The sequence below is a fragment of the Oncorhynchus gorbuscha genome, linkage group LG09 (genome assembly GCF_021184085.1).
Source record: "Oncorhynchus gorbuscha isolate QuinsamMale2020 ecotype Even-year linkage group LG09, OgorEven_v1.0, whole genome shotgun sequence".
Lineage (NCBI taxonomy): Eukaryota > Metazoa > Chordata > Actinopteri > Salmoniformes > Salmonidae > Oncorhynchus > Oncorhynchus gorbuscha.
The window spans coordinates 99,019,775-99,038,991 of record NC_060181.1 but is presented as its reverse complement, the minus strand read 5'-3'; the positions used below and the strand labels follow the sequence as shown (position 1 = coordinate 99,038,991).

General features: G+C 53.0%; 1 protein-coding gene across 4 annotated transcripts in view; it reads right to left on the bottom strand.

The window, feature by feature from the left end:
• The window catches only part of LOC124044312 (abl interactor 2-like), an 80,249-nt gene that overhangs the window by 44,863 nt on the left and 16,169 nt on the right, over positions 1-19,217 (bottom strand). For all 4 annotated transcript variants that reach the window (XM_046363968.1, XM_046363971.1, XM_046363969.1 and 1 more), the window contains exon 2: positions 166-333. In XM_046363968.1, the coding sequence (XP_046219924.1) occupies positions 166-333 (168 nt within the window). The remainder of the gene's footprint in view (positions 1-165; positions 334-19,217) is intronic.

Sequence of the window (19,217 nt, the reverse complement as noted above, 5' to 3'; positions counted from 1 at the left end):
GTCGCTCCAACCGTTTTAGTCAAATAAAATGTTATCCTCGTCACTGTGTTTCTGCTTGCTTGTTTCGGGTCTAAGCCATATTACTGTGAAACACACTAAGACCACTGATAGAAAACACATTTATGAATCCATTTGACTGATTCATTAGATGACTGAAGGTCTTACCTGAGAGATATGGTTGATGGAGGACTCCATGCGTTGGAGCTGCGACGCCTGGATATCAAGCATTTGGAGGACATTATTAGCCAAGGTGTTGATCAGATAGGCAACACTGGCCAGGGACTGGGACGTATAGTCCTTCGTCTCCTCCAGGGCTCGGTGCTTATCTGGGGACTAGACAGACAGAGAGAGAGACAGAGAGGTTACGTTATTGTCCAATTGTCCACAAGGTCCAATTAATATTTGATGAGCGAAGGAGCAGGGGGGAGCGAGAGAAAGAATGGAGGAGCGGGGGAGGGAGGAGAGAAAGAAGGAAGGAGCGGGGGAGGGAGAGAAAGGGGGAGGGAGAGAAAGGAAGGAAGGAGCAGGGGGAGGGAGAGAAAGAAGGAAGGAGCGGGGGAGCGAGAGAAAGAAGGAAGGAGCGGGGGGGGAGCGAGAGAAAGAAGGAAGGAGCGGGGGAGGGAGAGAAAGAAGGAAGGAGCGGGGGGAGGGAGAGAAAGAAGGAAGGAGCAGGGGGAGGGAGAGAAAGAAGAAAGGAGCGAGAGAAAGAAGGAAGGAGCGGGAGGGGGGGAGGAGAGAGAAAGAAGGAAGGAGCGAGAGAGAAAGAAGGAAGGAGCGGGGGAGGGAGAGAAAGAAGGAAGGAGCGAGAGAAAGGGGGAGGGAGAGAAAGAAGGAAGAAGGAGCGAGAGAAAGAAGGAAGGAGAAAGGGGGAGCGGGGGGGAGAGAAAGAAGGAAGGAGCGAGAGAGAAAGAAGGAAGGAGCGAGAGGGGAGGGAGAGAAAGAAGGAAGGAGCGAGGGGGAGGGAGAGAAAGAAGGAAGGAGCGAGAGAAAGAAGGAAGGAGCGGGGGAGGGAGAGAAAGAAGGAAGGAGCGAGAGAAAGAAGGAAGGAGCGGGGGAGGGAGAGAAAGAAGGAAGGAGCGGGGGAGGGAGAGAAAGAAGGAAGGAGCGAGAGAAAGAAGGAAGGAAGGAGCGGAAGGAGGAGGGAGAGAAAGAAGGAAGGAGCGAGAGAAAGAAGGAAGGAGCGGGAGGGAGCGAGAGAAAGAAGGAAGGAAGGAGAAAGGGGGGAGGGAGAGAAAGGAAGGAAGGAGCGGGGGGGAGGGAGAGGGGGAGGGAGAGAAAGAAGGAAGGAGCGGGGGGAGGAGAGAAAGAAGGAAGGGGGGAGCGAGAGAAAGAAGGGGGAGGGAGAGAAAGAAGGAAGGAGCGGGGGGGAGGGAGGAGAAAGAAGGAAGGAGCGGGGGGAGGGAGAGAAAGAAGGAAGGAGCGGGGGGAGGGAGAGAAAGAAGGAAGGAGTGGGGGGAGCGAGAGAAAGAAGGAAGGAGCGGGGGAGCGAGAGAAAGAAGGAAGGAGCGAGGGGGGAGGGAGAGAAAGAAGGAAGGAGCGGGGGAGGGAGGGAGAGAAAGAAGGAAGGAGCGGGGGGGAGGGAGAGAAAGAAGGAAGGAGCGAGGGGAGGGAGAGAAAGAAGGAAGGAGCGGGGGGAGAGAGAAAGAAGGAAGGAGCGGGGGGAGGGAGAGAAAGGAAGGAAAGAAGCGAGAGAAAGAAGGAAGGAGCGGGGGAGGGAGAGAAAGAAGGAAGGAGCGGGGGAAAGAGGGAGAGAAAGAAGGAAGGAGCGGGGGGAGGGAGAGAAAGAAGGAAGGAGCGGGGGGGGAGAAAGGAGAGAAAGAAGGAAGGAGTGGGGGAGCGAGAGAAAGAAGGAAGGAGCGGGAGGGAGCGAGAGAAAGGAAGGAAGGAGCGTGGAGAGAAAGGGGGAGGGAGAGAAAGGAAGGAAGGAGCGGGGGGAGGGAGAGAAAGAAGAAAGAAGAAGGAGCGAGGAGGAAGGAGCAGGGGGAGAGAAAGAAGGAAGGAGCGGGGGAGAGAAAAAGGAAGGAAGGAAGGAGCGGGGGAGGGAGAGAAAGAAGGAAGGAGGGGAGGGAGAGAAAGGGGAGGGAGAGAAAGAAGGAAGGAGCGGGGGGAGGGAGAGAAAGAAGGAAGGGGGGAGCGAGGGAGGGAGCGAGAAAGAAAGGAAGGAAGGAGAAGGAAGGGGGGGAGGGAGAGAAAGGAAGGAAGGAGCGGGGGGGGAGAGAAAGAAGGAAGGAGCGGGAGGGAGGGAGAGAAAGAAGGAAGGAGCGGGAGGGGAGGGAGGGGGGAGGGAGAGAAAGAAGGAAGGAGCGGGGGGAGCGAGAGAAAGAAGGAAGGAGCGAGAGAAAGAAGGAAGGGAGCGGGGGGAGGGAAAGAGAAAGAAGGAAGAAGGAGAGCGGGGAGGAGAGGGGGGAGCGAGAGAAAGAAGGAAGGAGCGGGGGGAGGAGAGAAAGAAGGAAGGAGTGGGGGAGAGAGAGAGAAAGAAGGAAGGAGCGGGGGGAGCGAGAGAAAGAAGGAAGGAGTGCGGGGAGCGAGAGAAAGAAGGAAGGAGCGGGGGGGAGAGAAAGAAGGAAGGAGAAAGAAGGAAGGAGAGAAAGAAGGAAGAAGGAGCGGGGGAGGAGAGGGGGGGAAGGGAAAGAAAGAAGGAAGGAGGCGAGAGAAAGAAGGAAGGAGCGGGGGAGGGAGAGAAAGAAGGAAGGAGGAGAAAGGGGGGAGCGAGGAGAAAGAGAAGGAAGGAGCGGGGGGAGCGAGAGAAAGAAGGAAGGAGTGCGGGGGGAGCGAGAGAAAGAAGGAAGGAGCGAGAGAAAGAAGAAGGAAGGAGCGAGAGAAAGAAGGAAGGAGCGGGGGAGGGAGAGAAAGAAGGAAGGAGTGGGGGGAGCGAGAGAAAGAAGGAAGGAGTGGGGGGAGCGAGAGAAAGAAGGAAGGAGCGGGGGGGAGCGAGAGAAAGAAGGAGCGGGGGGAGCGAGAGAAAGAAGGAAGGAGCGGGGGAGGGAGAGAAAGAAGGAAGAAGGAGCAGGGGGGGAGGGAGAGAAAGAAGGAAGGAGCGGGGAGGGGAGAGAGAGAAAGAAGGAAGGAGTGGGGGAGCGAGAGAAAGAAGGAAGGAGCGGGGGAGGGAGAGAAAGAAGGAAAGAAGGAGGAGCGGGGGGAGCGAGAAAGAAGGAAGGAGCGGGGGAGGGAGAAGAAAGAAGGAAGGAAGGAGCGGGGGAGTGGGGGGAGCGAGAGAAAGAAGGAAGGAGCGGGGGGAGCGAGAGAAAGAAGGAAGGAGCGGGAGGGAGCGAGAGAAAGGAAGGAAGGAGCGGGGGAGGGAGAGAAAGGAAGGAAGGAGGAGCGGGGGAGGAGAGAAAGAAGGAAGCGGGGGGAGCGAGAGAAAGAAGGAAGGAGTGGGGGGAGGGAGAGAAAGGAGGAAGGAGCGAGAGAAAGAAGGAAGGAGCGGGGGAGGGAGAGAAAGAAGAAGGAAGGAGCGGGGGGGAGGGAGAGAAAGAAGGAAGGGGGAGGAGAGAAAGAAGGAAGGAGCGAAGGGGAGGGAGAGAAAGAAGGAAGCGGGGGAGCGAGAGAAAGAAGAAGGAAGGAGCGGGAGGGAGCGAGAGAAAGGAAGGAAAGCGGGGGAGCGGGGGAGGGAGAGAAAGAAGGAAGGAGCGGGGGGGAGGGAGAGAAAGAAGGAAGGAGCGGGGGGAGCGAGAGAAAGAAGGAAGGAGCGGGGGGGAGGGAGAGAAAGAAGGAAGGAGCGGGGGGAGGGAGAGAAAGAAGGAAGGAGCGGGGGGAGGGAGAGAAAGAAGGAAGGAGAGCGAGAGAAAGGGGGAGGGAGAGAAAAAGGAAGGAGCGGGGGAGCGAGAGAAAGAAGGAAGGAGCGAAGGGGGAGCGAGAGAAAGAAGGAAGGAGCGGGGGGAGGGAGAGAAAGAAGGAAGGAGCTGGGGGAGCGAGAGAAAGAAGGAAGGAGAAGGAGGGGGGGAGAGAAAGAAGGAAGGAGCGGGGGGAGCGAGAGAAAGAAGGAAGGAAGGAGCGGGGGGAGCGAGAGAAAGAAGGAAGGAGCGGGAGGGAGCGAGAGAAAGAAGGAGCGGGGGGAGCGAGAGGGGAGCGGGGGGAGAGAAAGAAGGAAGGAGCGGGGGAGGAGCGGGGGGGAGAGAGAAAGAAGGAAGGAGCGGGAGGGAGCGAGGGAGCGAGAGAAAGAAGGAAGGAGCGGGGGGAGGGAGAAGGAAGAAAGAAGGAAGGAGCGGGGGGAGCGAGAGAAAGAAGGAAGGAGCGAGAGAAAGAAGGAAGAAAGAAGGCGGGGGAGGGAGAGAAAGAAGGAAGGAGAGGGGGGAGCGAGAGAAAGAAGGAAGGAGCGGGGGGAGGGAGAGAAAGAAGGAAGGATGGGGGAGCGAGAGAAAGAAGGAAGGAGCGGGGGAGGGAGAGAAAGAAGGAAGGAGCGGGGGGAGGAGAGAAAGAAGGAAGGAGCGGGGGAGCGAGAGAAAGAAGGAAGGAGCGGGGGGAGCGAGAGAAAAGGAAGGGAAGGAGCGGGGGAGGGAGAGAAAGGAAGGAAGGAGCGAGAGGAGGGCGGGGGGCGAGGAGAGAAAGGAAGGAAGGAGGGAGAGAAAGGGAGGGAGCGAGAGAAAGAAGGAAGGAGCGGGGGGAGCGAGAGAAAGAAGGAAAGCGGGGAGCGAAGAAAGAAGGAAGGAGCGGGGGGGGGAGAGAAAGAAGGAAGGAGGAGAGAAAGAAGGAAGGAGCGGGGGAGGGAGAGAAAAAGAAGGAGCGGGGGAGCGAGGGGGAGGGAGAGCGAGAGAAAGAAGGAAGGAGCGGGGGGAGGAGAGAGAAAGAAGGAAGGAGCGAGAGGGGGGAGGGAGAGAAAGAAGGAAGGAGCGGGGGGAGGGAGAGAAAGAAGGAAGGAGCGGGGGGAGAAGGAAGAGAAAGAAGGAAGGAGGGGGGGAGAAAGAAGGAGAGCGGGGGAAAGAAGGAAGGAAGGGGGGAGCGAGAGAAAGAAGGAAGGAGCGGGGGGAGGGAGAGAAAGAAGGAAGGAGCGGGGGGGAGGAGGAGAGAGAAAGGGGGAGCGAGAGAAAGAAGGAAGGAGTGGGGGGGAGCGAGAGAAAGAAGGAAGGAGCGGGAGGGAGCGAGAGAGAAAGGAAGGAAGGAGCGGGGGAGGGAGAGAAAGGAAGGAAGGAGCGGGGGGAGGGAGAGAAAGAAGGAAGGAGCGGGAGGGAGCGAGAGAAAGAAGGAAGGAGCGGGGGAGGGAGAGAAAGAAGGAAGGAGCGAGAGAAAGGGAGGGAGAGAAAGAAGGAAGGAGCGAGAGAGAAAGAAGGGGGGGAGCGAGAGAAAGAGAGAAAGAAGGAAGGAACGAGGGGGAGCGAGAGAAAGAAGGAAAGGAGCGAGAGAAAGAAGGAAGGAGCGGGGGGAGGAGAGAAAGAAGGAAGGAGCGGGGGAGCGAGAGAAAGAAGGAAGGAGCGGGGGGAGAGAGAAAGAAGGAAGGAGCGGGGGGAGGGAGAGAAAGAAGGAAGGAGTGGGGGAGCGAGAGAAAGAAGGAAGGAGCGGGGGGAGCGAGAGAAAGAAGGAAGGAGCAGGGGGGAGCGAGAGAAAGAAGGAAGGAGCGGGGGGAGCGAGAGAAAGAAGGAAGGAGTGGGGGGAGCGAGAGAAAGAAGGAAGAGAGCGAGAGAAAGGAGGAGGAGCGAGAGAAAGAAGGAAGGAGCGGGGGAGGGAGAGAAAGAAGGAAAGCGGGGGGAGCGAGAGAAAGAAGGAAGGAGCGGGGGGAGCGAGAGAAAGAAGGAAGGAGCGGGGGAGCGAGAGAAAGAAGGAAGGAGCGAGAGAAAGAAGGAAGGAGCGGGGAAGGAGCGAGAGAAAGGAAGGAAGGAGCGGGGGGAGGGAGAGAAAGAAGGAAGGAGCGGGGGAGGAGAGAAAGAAGGAAGGGAGCGGGGGAGGAGAGAAAGAAGGAAGGAGCGGGGGGGAGCGAGGGAAAGAAGGAAGGAGCGGGGGGAGCGAGAGAAAGAAGGAAAGCAGGGGGGAGCGAGAGAAAGAAGGAAGGAGCGGGAGGGAGCGAGAGAAAGAAGGAAGGAGCGGGGGAGGAGAGAAAGAAGGAAGGAGCGGGGGGAGCGAGAGAAAGAAGGAAGGAGCGGGGGAGCGAGAGAAAGAGCGGGGGAAAGAAGGAGGGGGGGAGCGAGAGAAAGAAGGAAGGAAGGAGCGGGGGGGGGGAGCGAGAGAGAGAAGGAAGGAGTGGGGGGAGCGAGAGAAAGAAGGAAGGAGCGGGGGAGCGAGAGAAAGAAGGAAGGAGCAAGAGAACGAAGAGGGAGCGAGAGAAAGGAAGGAAGGAGCGGGGGAGGGAGAGAAAGAAGAAAGGAGCGGGGGGAGGGAGAGAAAGAAGGAAGGAGCGGGGGGGAGCGAGAGAAAGAAGGAAGGAGCGGGGGAGCGAGAGAAAGAAGGAAGGAGCGAGAGAAAGAAGGAAGTGGCGGGGGAGGGAGAGAAAGAAGGAAGGAGCGGGGGAGCGAGAGAAAGAAGGAAGGAGCGGGGGAGCGAGAGAAAGAAGGAAGGAGCAGCGAGGGGGAGCGAGAAGAAAAGAAGGAAGGAGCGGGGGGAGCGAGAGAAAAAGAAGGAAGGAGAAAGAAGGGGGAGCGAGAGAAAAAGAAGGAAGGAAGGAGCAGGGGGGAGCGAGAGAAAGAAGGAAGGAGCGGGGGGAGCGAGAGAAAGAAGGAAGGAGCAGGGGGAGCGAGAGAGAAAAAGAAAAGAAGGAGGAGAAAGAAGGAGCAGGGGGAGCGAGAGAAAGAAGGAAGGAAGGAGCGGGGGGGAGCGAGAGAAAGAAGGAAGGAGCTTAGAGAAAGAAGGAAGGGGGGGAGCGAGACAAAGGAAGGAAGGAGCGGGGGGAGCGAGAGAAAGAAGGAAGGAGCGGGGGGAGCAAGAGAAAGAAGGAAGGAGCGGGGGAGCAAGAGAAAGAAGGAAGGAGCGAGAGAAAGAAGGAAGGAGGGGGGAGGAGAGAAAGAAGGAAGGAGCGAGGGGAGCGAGAGAAAGAAGGAAGGAGCGGGGGGAGCGAGAGAAAGAAGGAAGGAGCGGGGGGAGCGAGAGAAAGAAGGAAGGAGCGGGGGGAGCGAGAGAAAGAAGGAAGGAGCGGGGAGGGGGGGGAGCGAGAGAAAGAAGGAAGGAGCGAGAGAAAGAAGGAAGGAGCGGGAGGAGAGAGAAAGGGGGAGCGGGGGGAGTTGGAGAGAAAGAAGGAAGGAGCGAGAGAAAGAAGGAAGGAGCGGGGGGAGAGAGAAAGAAGGAAGGAGCGAGAGAAAGGGAGCGAGAGAAAGAAGGAAGGAGCAGAGGGGGAGGGAGAGAAAGAAGGAAGGAGAGAGAAGAAGGGGGAGCGAGAGAAAGAAGGAAGGAGCGGGGGGGAGCGAGAGAAAGAAGGAAGGAGAAAGGGAAGGAGTGGGGGGAGAGAGAAAGAGAAAGAAGGAAGGAGCGAGAGAAAGAGAGGAAGGAAGGCGGGGGGAGGGAGAGAAAGAAGGAAGGAGCGAGAGAGCGGGGGAGCGAGAGAAAAGAAGGAAGGAGCGGGGGGAGGGAGCGAGAGAAGAGAAAGAAGGAAGGAGGGAGAGAAAGAAGGAAGGAGCGGGGGGAGCGAGAGAAAGGAAGGAAGGAGTGGGGGGAGGAGAGAAAGAAGGAAGGAGCGGGGGGGAGGAGAGAAAGAAGGAAGGAGCGGGGGGAGGAGAGAAAGGAAGGAAGGAGAAGGGGGGGAGCGAGAGAAAGAAGGAAGGAGCGAGAGAAAGGGGGAGCGAGAGAAAGAAGGAAGGAGCGAGAGAAAGAAGGAAGGAGCGGGGAGGGAGCGAGAGAAAGAAAGGAAGGAAGGAAAGGGGGAGGGAGAGAAAGAAGGAAGGAGAAGGAGCGAGGGGAGGGGGGAGCGAGAGAAAAAGAAGGAAGGAGGGGGGAGCGAGAGAAAGAAGGAAGGAGCAGGGGGGAGCGAGAGAGAGAAAGAAGGAAGGAAGGAGCAGGGGGAGCGAGAGAAAGAAGGAAGGAGCGGGGGGAGCGAGAGAAAGAAGGAAGGAGCGGGGGAGCGAGAGAAAGAAGGAAGGAGCGGGGGAGCGAGAGAAAGAAGGAAGGAGCGGGGGGAGCGAGAGGGGGGAGCGAGAGAAAGAAGGAAGGAGCGGGGGAGCGAGAGAAAGAAGGAAGGAGCGGGGGGAGCGAGAGAAAGAAGGAAGGAGCGAGGGGGAGCGAGAGAAAGAAGGAAGGAGCGCGGGGGAGCGAGAGAAAGAAGGAAGAGTGGGGGGAGAGAGAAAGAAGGAAGGAGCGAAAGGGGGAGGAGGGAGAGAAAGAAGGAAGGAGTGGGGGGAGAAGAGAGAAAGAAGGAAGGAGCGGGGGGAGAAGGAGTGGGGGGAGAGAAAGAAGGAAGGAGGGGGGAGGAGAGAAAGAAGGAAGGAGCGGGGGGGAGCGAGAGAAAGAAGGAAGGAGCGGGGGGAGCGAGAGAAAGGAAAGGAAGGAAAGAAGGAAGGGGAGGGAGCGAGAGAAAGAAGGAAGGAGGGAGAGAGAAAGAAGGAAGGAGCGGGAGGGAGCGAAGAGAAAGGAAGGAAGGAGGGGGGGAGGAGAGAAAAAGAAGGAAGGAGCGGGGGAGGGAGAGAAAGAAGGAAGGAGGGGGGAGGGAGAGAAAGAAGGAAGGAGCGGGGGGAGCGAGAGAAAGAAGAAGGAAGAAGAGGGGGGCGGGGGAGAGAGAAAGAAGGAAGGAGCGGGGGAGAAGAGAAAGAAGGAAGGAGCGGGGGAGCGAGAGAAAGGAAGGAAGGAGCGGGGGGAGGGAGAGAAAGAAGGAAAGGAGCGGGGGGAGCGAGAGAAAGAAGGAAGGAGCGAGAGGGGGAGCGAGAGAAAGAAGGAAGGAGCAGGGGGAGCGAGAGAAAGAAGGAAGGAAGGAGCAGGGGGGAGCGAGAGAAAGAAGGAAGGAGCGGGGGGAGCGAGACAAAGGAAGGAAGGAGCGGGGGAGCGAGAGAAAGAAGGAAGGAGCAGGGGGGAGCAAGAGAAAGAAGGAAGGAGCGGGGGGAGCGAGAGAAAGAGGAAAGAAGGAAGGAGCGAGAGAAAGAAGGAAGGAGCGAGAGAAAGAAGGGGGGAGCGAGAGAGAAGGAAGGAGCGAGAGAAAGAAGGAAGGAAGGGAGCGAGGGGGAGCGAGAGAAAGAAGGAAGGAGAGTGGGGGGGGGGAGCGAGAGAAAGAAGGAAGGAGCAAGAGAACGAAGAGGGAGCGAGAGAAAGGAAGGAAGGAGGGGGGAGGGAGAGAAAGAAGAAAGGAGCGGGGGGAGGAGAGAAAGAAGGAAGGAGCGGGGGGGAGCGAGAGAAAGAAGGAAGGAGCGAGAGAAAGAAGGAAGGAGGGGGGAGCGAGAGAAAAAGAAGGAAGGAAAGCGTGGGGGAGAGAAAGAAGGAAGGAGCGGGGGGAGGGAGAGAAAGAAGGAAGGAGGGGGGAGAAGAGAAAGGAAGGAAGGAGCGGGGGGAGCGAGAGAAAGAAGGAAGGAGCGGGGGGAGCGAGAGAAAGAAGGAAGGAGCAGGGGGGAGCGAGAGAGAAAGAAGGAAGGAGAGAAAGAAGGGGGAGGGAGAGAAAGAAGGAAGGAAGGAGCAGGGGGGAGCGAGAGAAAGAAGGAAGGAAGGAGCGAGGGGGAGCGAGAGAAAGAAGGAAGGAAGGAGCAGGGGGGGGAGCGAGAGAAAGAAGGAAAGGAGCGGGGGAGCGAGAGAAAGAAGGAAGGAAGGAAGAGAGGGGGGAGGAGAGAAAGAAGGAAGGAGCGGGGGAGGGAGAGAAAGAAGGAAGGAGCGGGGGGAGCGAGAGAAAGAAAGAAGGAAGGAGCAGGGGGAGCGAGAGAAAGAAGGAAGGAAGAAGGGAAGGAGGGAGAGAGAAAGCGGGGGATGAGAGAAAGAAGGAATAGGGGGGAAGGAAGGAGCGGGGGGAGCGAGAGAAAGAAGGAAGGAGCGGGGGGAGCGAGAGAAAGAAGGAAGGAGGAGCAGGGGGGAGCGAGAGAAAGAAGGAAGGAAGGAGCGAGAGGGGGGAGCGAGAGAAAGAAGGAAGGAGGAGAGAGGGAAGAAGAAGGAAGGAAGGAGCGGGGGAGCGAGAGAAAGAAGGAAGGAGCGGGGGGAGCGAGACAAAGGAAGGAAGGAGCGGGGGGAGCGAGAGAAAGAAGGAAGGAGCGGGGGGAGCGAGAGAAAGAAGGAAGGAGCGGGGGGAGAGGGGAAGGAGCGGGGGGAGAGAGAAAGAAGGAAGGAGCGGGGGGGAGAGAGAAAGAAGGAAGGAGTGGGGGGAGCGAGAGAAAGAAGGAAGGAGCGAGAGAAAGAAGGAAGGAGCGGGGGGAGGGAGAGAAAGAAGGAAGGAGCGGGGGGAGCGAGAGAAAGAAGGAAGGAGCGGGGGAGCGAGAGAAAGAAGGAAGGCAAGAGGGGAAGGAAGGAGCGGGGGAGGGAGAGAAAGAAGGAAGGGAGAAAGGAGAGGAGAGAAAGAAGGAAGGAGCGGGGGAGGGAGAGAAAGAAGGAAGGAGCGGGGGAGGGAGAGAAAGAAGGAAGGAGCGGGGGGAGGGAGAGAAAGAAGGAAGGAGCGGGGGAGAGGAGAGAAAGAAGGAAGGAGCGGGGGGAGGGAGAGAAAGAAGGAAGGAGCGGGGGAGGGAGAGAAAGAAGGAAGGAGCGGGGAGGGAGAGAAAGAAGGAAGGAGCGGGGGGAAGAGGGCGTATCAGATGCTCAACATGCTCTGCTCACACCTACTGTAATGGTCTGGCCCTAAACCACACAAAAACAACACTAGACACTATGGAACACAAAGCTTTCACTATCTCATCCTGGAATATACAAGGTCAGAGGGCATCTGCCTTTGACCTAAAGAGCAGGAACCCAGACTTCAAAGAAATTGGAAATATAGACATTGTCATACTACAAGAAACATGGTATAGAGGAGATCCATCCACCGAACTACCAGGTGGGTGGTATAGAGGAGACAGACTCACTGGTTACAGAGAGCAGGTAGTCCCATCCACCACACTACCAGGTGGGTGGTATAGAGGAGATGGACCCACTGGTTGTCCTCTAGGTTACAGAGAGCTGGTAGTCCCATCCACCACACTACCAGGTGGGTGGTATAGAGGAGATGGACCCACTGGTTGCCCTCTAGGTTACAGAGAGCAGGTAGTCCCATCCACCACACTACCAGGTGGGTGGTATAGAGGAGATGGACCCACTGGTTGCCCTCTAGGTTACAGAGAGCTGGTAGTCCCATCCACCACACTACCAGGTGGGTGGTATAGAGGAGATGGACCCACTGGTTGCCCTCTAGGTTACAGAGAGCTGGTAGTCCCATCCACCACACTACCAGGTGGGTGGTATAGAGGAGATGGACCCACTGGTTGCCCTCTAGGTTACAGAGAGCTGGTAGTCCCATCCACCACACTACCAGGTGGGTGGTATAGAGGAGATGGACCCACTGGTTGTCCTCTAGGTTACAGAGAGCTGGTAGTCCCATCCACCACACTACCAGGTGGGTGGTATAGAGGAGATGGACCCACTGGTTGTCCTCTAGGTTACAGAGAGCAGGTAGTCCCATCCACCACACTACCAGGTGTGAGACAGGGAAGAGACTCAGGGGGTTTGCTAATTTGGTATAGATCAGACCTAACTCACTCTGTTAAATTAGTCAAAACAGGAACATTTTACATCTGACTAGAAATTAATATGGAAATTGTCTCAGAGAAAAATGTCTTCCTGTGTGCTACCTATATCCCCCCACTAGAATCCCCATACTTTAATGAAGACAGCTTCTACATCCTGGAGGGGGAAATTAATCATTTCCAGGCCAAGGGACATGTACTAGTCTGTGGTGACCTCAATGCCAGAACCGGACAAGAACCTGACACCCTCAGCACACAGGGGGACAAACACCTGCCTGGAGGTGACAGCATTCCCTCCCACATATGCCCCCTAGGCACAACTATGACAACATAACCAACAAAAATGGGTCACAACTCCTGCAGCTCTGTTACATCCTGGGTATGTACATAGTCAATGGTAGGTTTAGAGGGGACTCCTATGGTAGGTACACCTATAGCTCTGTTACATCCTGGGTATGTACATAGTCAATGGTAGGCTTCGAGGGGACTCCTATGGTAGGTACACCTATAGCTCTGTTACATCCTGGGTATGTACATAGTCAATGGTAGGCTTCGAGGGGACTCCTATGGTAGGTACACCTATAGCTCTGTTACATCCTGGGTATGTACATAGTCAATGGTAGGCTTCGAGGGGACTCCTATGGTAGGTACACCTATAGCTCTGTTACATCCTGGGTATGTACATAGTCAATGGTAGGTTTAGAGGGGACTCCTATGGTAGGTACACCTATAGCTCATCTCTTGGCAGTCGTACTGTAGACTACTTTATCACTGACCTCAACCCAGAGTCTCTCAGAGCGTTCAGTCAGTCCACTGACATCCCTATCAGACCACAGTCAGTCCACTGACACCCCTATCAGACCACAGTCAGCCCACTGACACCCCTATCAGACCACAGCAAAATCACAGTCTACTTGAACAGAGCAATTCTCAATCATGAGGCATCAAAGCCAAAGGAACTGAGTAACATTAAGAAATGGCAACAACAAATTCAATCCCTTTAGACAACTTCCTGGACAAAACGTTCCACTGTAATAGCGAAGGTGTAAACTTGGCAGTAGAAAACCTAATCAGTATATTAGACCTCTCAGGTTCCCTATCAAATCTAAAAATGTCAAGCAGACAACCTAAGAAAATGAACAACAATAACAAATGGTTTGAGGAAGAATGTAAAACCCTAAGAAATAAATTGAGAAACCTGTCCAACCAAAAACATAGACATACAGTCAATAACACAATATAAATTTTTTAATGTACATTGTGAGAGAGAGAGAGAGAGAGAGAGAGAGAGAGAGAGAGAGGGGGAGAGAGAGAGAGAGAGAGAGAGAGAGAGAGGGGGAGAGAGAGAGAGAGAGAGAGAGAGAGAGAGAGAGAGAGAGAGAGAGAGAGAGACAGGGGAGGAGAGAGAGAGAGAGAGAGAGAGAGAGAGAGAGAGAGAGGGAGAGAGAGAGAGAGAGAGAGAGAGAGAGAGAGAGAGAGAGAGAGAGACGGGGAGACAGAGAGAGACAGAGAGGACAGAGAGAGAGAGAGAGAGAGAGAGAGAGAGAGACAGAGAGAGAGAGAAACAGAGAGAGAGAGAGAGAGAGAGAGAGAGAGGGAGAGAGAGAGAGAGAGAGGCCTATTTAATTACAATTTAGCATTAATACTGGAGTGATGGATGTGCAGATGATGATGTGCAAGTATGATACTGGGGTGCAAAAGAGCAAAAATAATAAATAACAATATGGGGATGAGGTAGTTGGGTAGGCTATTTACAGATGAGCTATGTACAGGTGCAGTGATCGGTAAGCTGCTTAAAGTTAGTGAGGGAGATATGAGTCTCCAGCTTCAGTGATTTTTGCAGTTCGTTCCAGCCATTGGCAACAGAGAACTGGAAGGAAAGGCGGCCAAAGGAGGAGTTGTCTTTGGGGATGACCAGTGAAATATACCTGCTGGAGCGCGTGCTATGGGTGGGTGTTGCTATGGTGACAAGTGAGCTGAGATAAGGTGGGGCTTTACCTAGCAGAGACTTGTAGATGACCTGGAGCCAGTGGGTTTGGCGACGAATATGTAGCGAGCGCCAGCCAACGAGAGCATACAGGTCACAGTGGTGGGTAGTATATGGGGCTTTGGTGACAAAACAGATGGCACTGTGATAGACTGCATCCAGTTTGCTGAGTAGAGTGTTGGAGGCTATTTTGTAAATGACATCATTTTGGATTGGAGATGCTTAATGTGAGTCTGGAAGGAGAGTTTACAGTCGAAGCAGACCCCTAGGTGTTTGTAGTTGTCCACATATTCTAAGTCCGAACCGTCCAGAGTAGTGATGCTAGATGGGCGGGCAGGTGTGGGCAGCGATTGGTTGAATACCATGCATTTAGTTTTACTAGCGTTTAAGAGCAGTTGGAGGCCACGGAAGGAGAGTTATGGCATTGAAGCTCGTCTGGAGGTTAGTTAACACAGTGTCCAAGGAGGAGCCAGATGTATACAGAATGGTGTCGTCTGCGTAGAGGTGGATCAGAGAATCACCAGCAGCAAGAGCGACATCATTGATGTATACAGAGAAGAGAGTCGGCCCATCATTGCACAGCATTTGAACACTGTATTACACACACACACACACACACACACACACACACACACACACACACACACACACACACACACACACACACACACACACACACACACACACACACACACACACACACACACACACACACACACACACACACACACACACACACACACACACCATTTAAAATGTCTCTATTCCTTTGGAACTCGTGTGTGTAAACAAACAACAAATGATCTATTTAACTTGTTTTGCATAAACATGTATGTTTGGCCAATAAAGCCCATTGAATTGAGAGAGAGAGAGAACACTGTCAGTCAGTGAAAAGAGGTAAACGGAGACCGTTTCCTGGTTCTCTTCTCCGTCTCCAACACTCCACAGCTGTGATCTTATCAGTACAAACCTCTCATTAATCAACTCCATATTAGATCCATTGTGACAATTGGACCAAGCAGCAAAAGCTTTACAATAAACCCACCATTCTTTAAAACGTAATAATTAAAATCTTAACTTCCTAGAAACACATTAAACTTCTGTTCGTTATTTTGGTTATCTTCTCTTTAATAAGGGAAACCCATTGATGCCGTTTCCAAATGGTGTCCTGAGAACAGTCCAAGCCACGTGAGCAATCATTTCAGTTACAACACTTTAAATAAACAAATCTACATCAAAACAAGTGCACTTTTCATCGGTCACATTGTTTATCAGAGCCCTAAAGTCACCTTTTGGGACCAAAGAATCCCGTTTTAGAGTTGACCTGTATCCGTCAGTCACACGGTCATTACAGTCACAGCCCTACGTCAACCCTGATCTCAGTACAGGCTTTAACCCTGAGCTGTTCTCCTCCTCCCAGCCTGATCTCAGTACAGGCTTTAACCCTGATCTCCTCCTCTCAGCCTGATCTCAGTACAGGCTTTAACCCTGATCTCCTCCTCTCAACCTGATCTCAGTACAGGCTTTAACCCTGAGCTGTTCTCCTCCTCCCAGCCTGATCTCAGTACAGGCTTTAACCCTGATCTCCTCCTCTCAACCTGATCTCAGTACAGGCTTTAACCCTGATCTCCTCCTCTCAGCCTGATCTCAGTACAGGCTTTAACCCTGATCTCCTCCTCTCAACCTGATCTCAGTACAGGCTTTAACCCTGAGCTGATCTCCTCCTCCCAGCCTGATCTCAGTACAGGCTTTAACCCTGAGCTGATCTCCTCCTCCCAGCCTGATCTCAGTACAGGCTTTAACCCTGATCTCCTCCTCTCAGCCTGATCTCAGTACAGGCTTTAACCCTGAGCTGTTCTCCTCCTCCCAGCCTGATCTCAGTACAGGCTTTAACCCTGATCTCCTCCTCTCAGCCTGATCTCAGTACAGGCTTTAACCCTGATCTCCTCCTCTCAGCCTGATCTCAGTACAGGCTTTAACCCTGAGCTGTTCTCCTCCTCCCAGCCTGATCTCAGTACAGGCTTTAACCCTGAGCTGTTCTCCTCCTCCCAGCCTGATCTCAGTACAGGCTTTAACCCTGAGCTGTTCTCCTCTCAGCCTGATCTCAGTACAGGCTTTAACCCTGAGCTGTTCTCCTCCCAGCCTGATCTCAGTACAGGCTTTAACCCTGAGCTGTTCTCCTCCTCTCAGCCTGATCTCAGTACAGGCTTTAACCCTGAGCTGATCTCCTCCTCTCAGCCTGATCTCAGTACAGGCTTTAACCCTGATCTCCTCCTCTCAGCCTGATCTCAGTACAGGCTTTAACCCTGATCTCCTCCTCCCAGCCTGATCTCAGTACAGGCTTTAATCCTGAGCTGTTCTCCTCCCAGCCTGATCTCAGTACAGGCTTTAATCCTGAGCGATGTGCTGTCAGAGCAAGGCGCTCTCTCTCTCTCTCTCTCCCTCTCTCTCTCCAGGTCTCCCTCTTTCGCCATCTCCACTACCCCCCCTCATTAAGTCAACACACAGACCAATGAATCAGCATGGTTGAGTAATGAGCTGGACAATGTGCTGTGTAAGTATAACAACCTCAACCCTTTACACCTGATAAGGTATCAACACTGAAGACACCAGGGCAAATGTTATTTACAGTTCAATCAATATACAGTATTATGCTACTCATAAGTATTTGTTTTACCAAGAATACTTGTCTGGAGGGGGAGCAGCACATTCATACCCCAAGTCATACGACTACTAAATAGTTCAATATAAATTAAGAAAAACATTAAAAACAAAACATGTAAAAAGTGTTGACCTCGTTTTTTCATGAAATAAAATAAGTCCCAGAAATGTTCAATTCCCATAAAAAAATATTGTGCTAAAAAATGTGCTTCCTGTTAGTCATTTCTCCTTCGCCAAGATAATCCATCCACCTGACAGGTGTGGTATATCAAAAAGCTGATTAAACAGCATGATCATTACACAGGTGCACCTTGTGCTGGGGACAATAAAATGCCAGTAAAATGTGCAGTTTTGTCACAACACAATGCCACAGATGTCTCAGGTTTTGAGGGGGCGTACGACTGGCATGCCGACTGCAGGAATGTCCACCAGAACTGTTGCCAGATAATTTAATGTTTATTTCTCTACCATAATTTTACAGCATTTGGCAGTAAGTCCAACCGGCCTCAACAGACCACGTGTAACCACGCCAACCCAGGACGTCCACATCCGGCTTCTTCACCTGCAGGATTGTCTGAGACCAGCCACCCAGACAGCTGATCAAACTGAGTATTTCGGTCTGCAATAAAGCCCTTTTGTGGGGAAGGACATGGTTTACAAGACAAAACATGTCTCAGAGCCTACTTAAAATACAAGGAGGAAGTGACTAAGGGTAGACAGGAGGAAGTGACTAAGGGTAGATAGGAGGAAGTGACTAAGGGTAGACAGGAGGAAGTGACTAAGGGTAGACAGAAGGAAGTGACTAAGGGTAGACAGGAGGAAGTGACTAAGGGTAGACAGGAGGAAGTGACTAAGGGTAGACAGGAGGAAGTGACTAAGGGTAGACAGGAGGAAGTGACTAAGGGTAGTGACACCTTTAGCTGTATATTTCTGTCATTTAGATACACTGGTGTTTCAGATACACATCAAACACAGCATCCCAAATGGCACCCTATTTCCTATATAGTACACTACTTTAGACCAGAGCTCTATTCCCTATATAGTACACTACTTTAGGCCAGAGCTCTATTCCCTATATAGTACACTACTTTAGACCAGAGCTCTATTCCCTATATAGTACACTACTTTAGACCAGAGCTCTATTCCCTATATAGTGCACTACTATAGACCAGAGCCCTATTCCCTATATAGTGCACTACTATAGACCAGAAACCTATTCCCTATATAGTGCACTACTATAGACCAGGGCCCTATTCCCTATATAGTGCACTACTATAGACCAGGGCCCTATTCCCTATATAGTGCACTACTACAGACCAGAAACCTATTCCCTATATAGTGCACTACTATAGACCAGGGCCGTATTCCCTATATAGTACACTACTATAGACCAGAAACCTATTCCCTATATAGTGCACTACTTTAGACCAGAGCCCTATTCCCTATATAGTACACTACTTTAGACCAGAGCCCTATTCCCTATATAATGCACTACTATAGACCAGAACCCTATTCCCTATATCGTACACTACTATAGACCAGAGCCCTATTCCCTATATAGGGCACTACTATAGATCAGGGCCCTATGGCACCCTATTCCATATAGCGTATACTACTATAGACCAGAGCCCTATTCCCTATATAGGGCACTACTTTAGACCAGAGCCCTATTCCCTATATAGTGCACTACTATAGACCAGAGCCCTATTCCCTATATAGACTACTATAGACCAGCCCTATTCCCTATATAGTAGTGCACTACTATAGACCAGAGCCCTATTCCCTATATAGTGCACTACTATAGACCAGAGCCCTATTCCCCCTACTATAGTGCACTACTATAGACCAGAGCCCTATTCCCTATATAGTGCACTACTATAGACCAGAGCCCTATTCCCTATATAGTGCACTACTATAGACCAGAGCCCTATTCCCTACTATAGAGCACTACTTAGACCAGAGCCCTATTCCCTATATAGTGCACTACTATAGACCAGAGCCCTATTCCCTATATAGTGCACTACTATAGACCAGAGCCCTATTCCCTATGTAGTGCACTACTATAGACCAGAGAGCCCTATTGCACTACTATAGACCAGAGCCCTATTCCCTATGTAGTGCACTACTATAGACCAGAGCCCTATTCCCTATGTAGTGCACTACTATAGACCAGAGCCCTATACCCTATGTAGTGCACTACTATAGACCAGAGCCCTATACCCTATATAATGCACTACTTTAGACCAGAGCCCTATTCCCTATATAGTGCACTACTATAGACCAGAGCCCTATTCCCTATGTAGTGCACTACTATAGACCAGAGCCCTATTCCCTATATAGTGCACTACTATAGACCAGAGCCCTATTCCCTATGTAGTGCACTACTATAGACCAGAGCCCTATTCCCTATATAGTGCACTACTATAGACCAGAGCCCTATTCCCTATGTAGTGCACTACTATAGACCAGAGCCCTATTACCTATGTAGTGCACTACTATAGACCAGAGCCCTATACCCTATATAATGCACTACTTTAGACCAGAGCCCTATTCCCTATATAGTGCACTACTATAGACCAGAGCCCTATTCCCTATGTAGTGCACTACTATAGACCAGAGCCCTATACCCTATGTAGTGCACTACTATAGAATATAGGGTGCCATTTGGGACGTACTGCGCCCAACTATCAAGTGTTCTGTTGCACTGTGGTTTCCCTGGTTACCAACCACACAAACACTGAGCACCACACCTACACAGCTCCTCTCCAATCTCAACCCCACATCCCCGTCCCTCTTTCCCAGCATCCCAACAACAAGTCAGCCCAGTTTCAATTACCTGTGGGAGTCTCCGGTGGGAGGTAACCTAAAACAGATGTAGAGGTTGAGAGGAGCCCCCGTTCTAGCGGAGCTGGAGAGGAAACCCCCAAACCAGACGCCATGGCAATGGAGAGTAGGCGTAAAGAAGAAATGTTGAGACTCCCCCCAGAATTTGGAATGGAACCGGGGCCTTAGAACCAGGGCCTTAGACCGCTGGG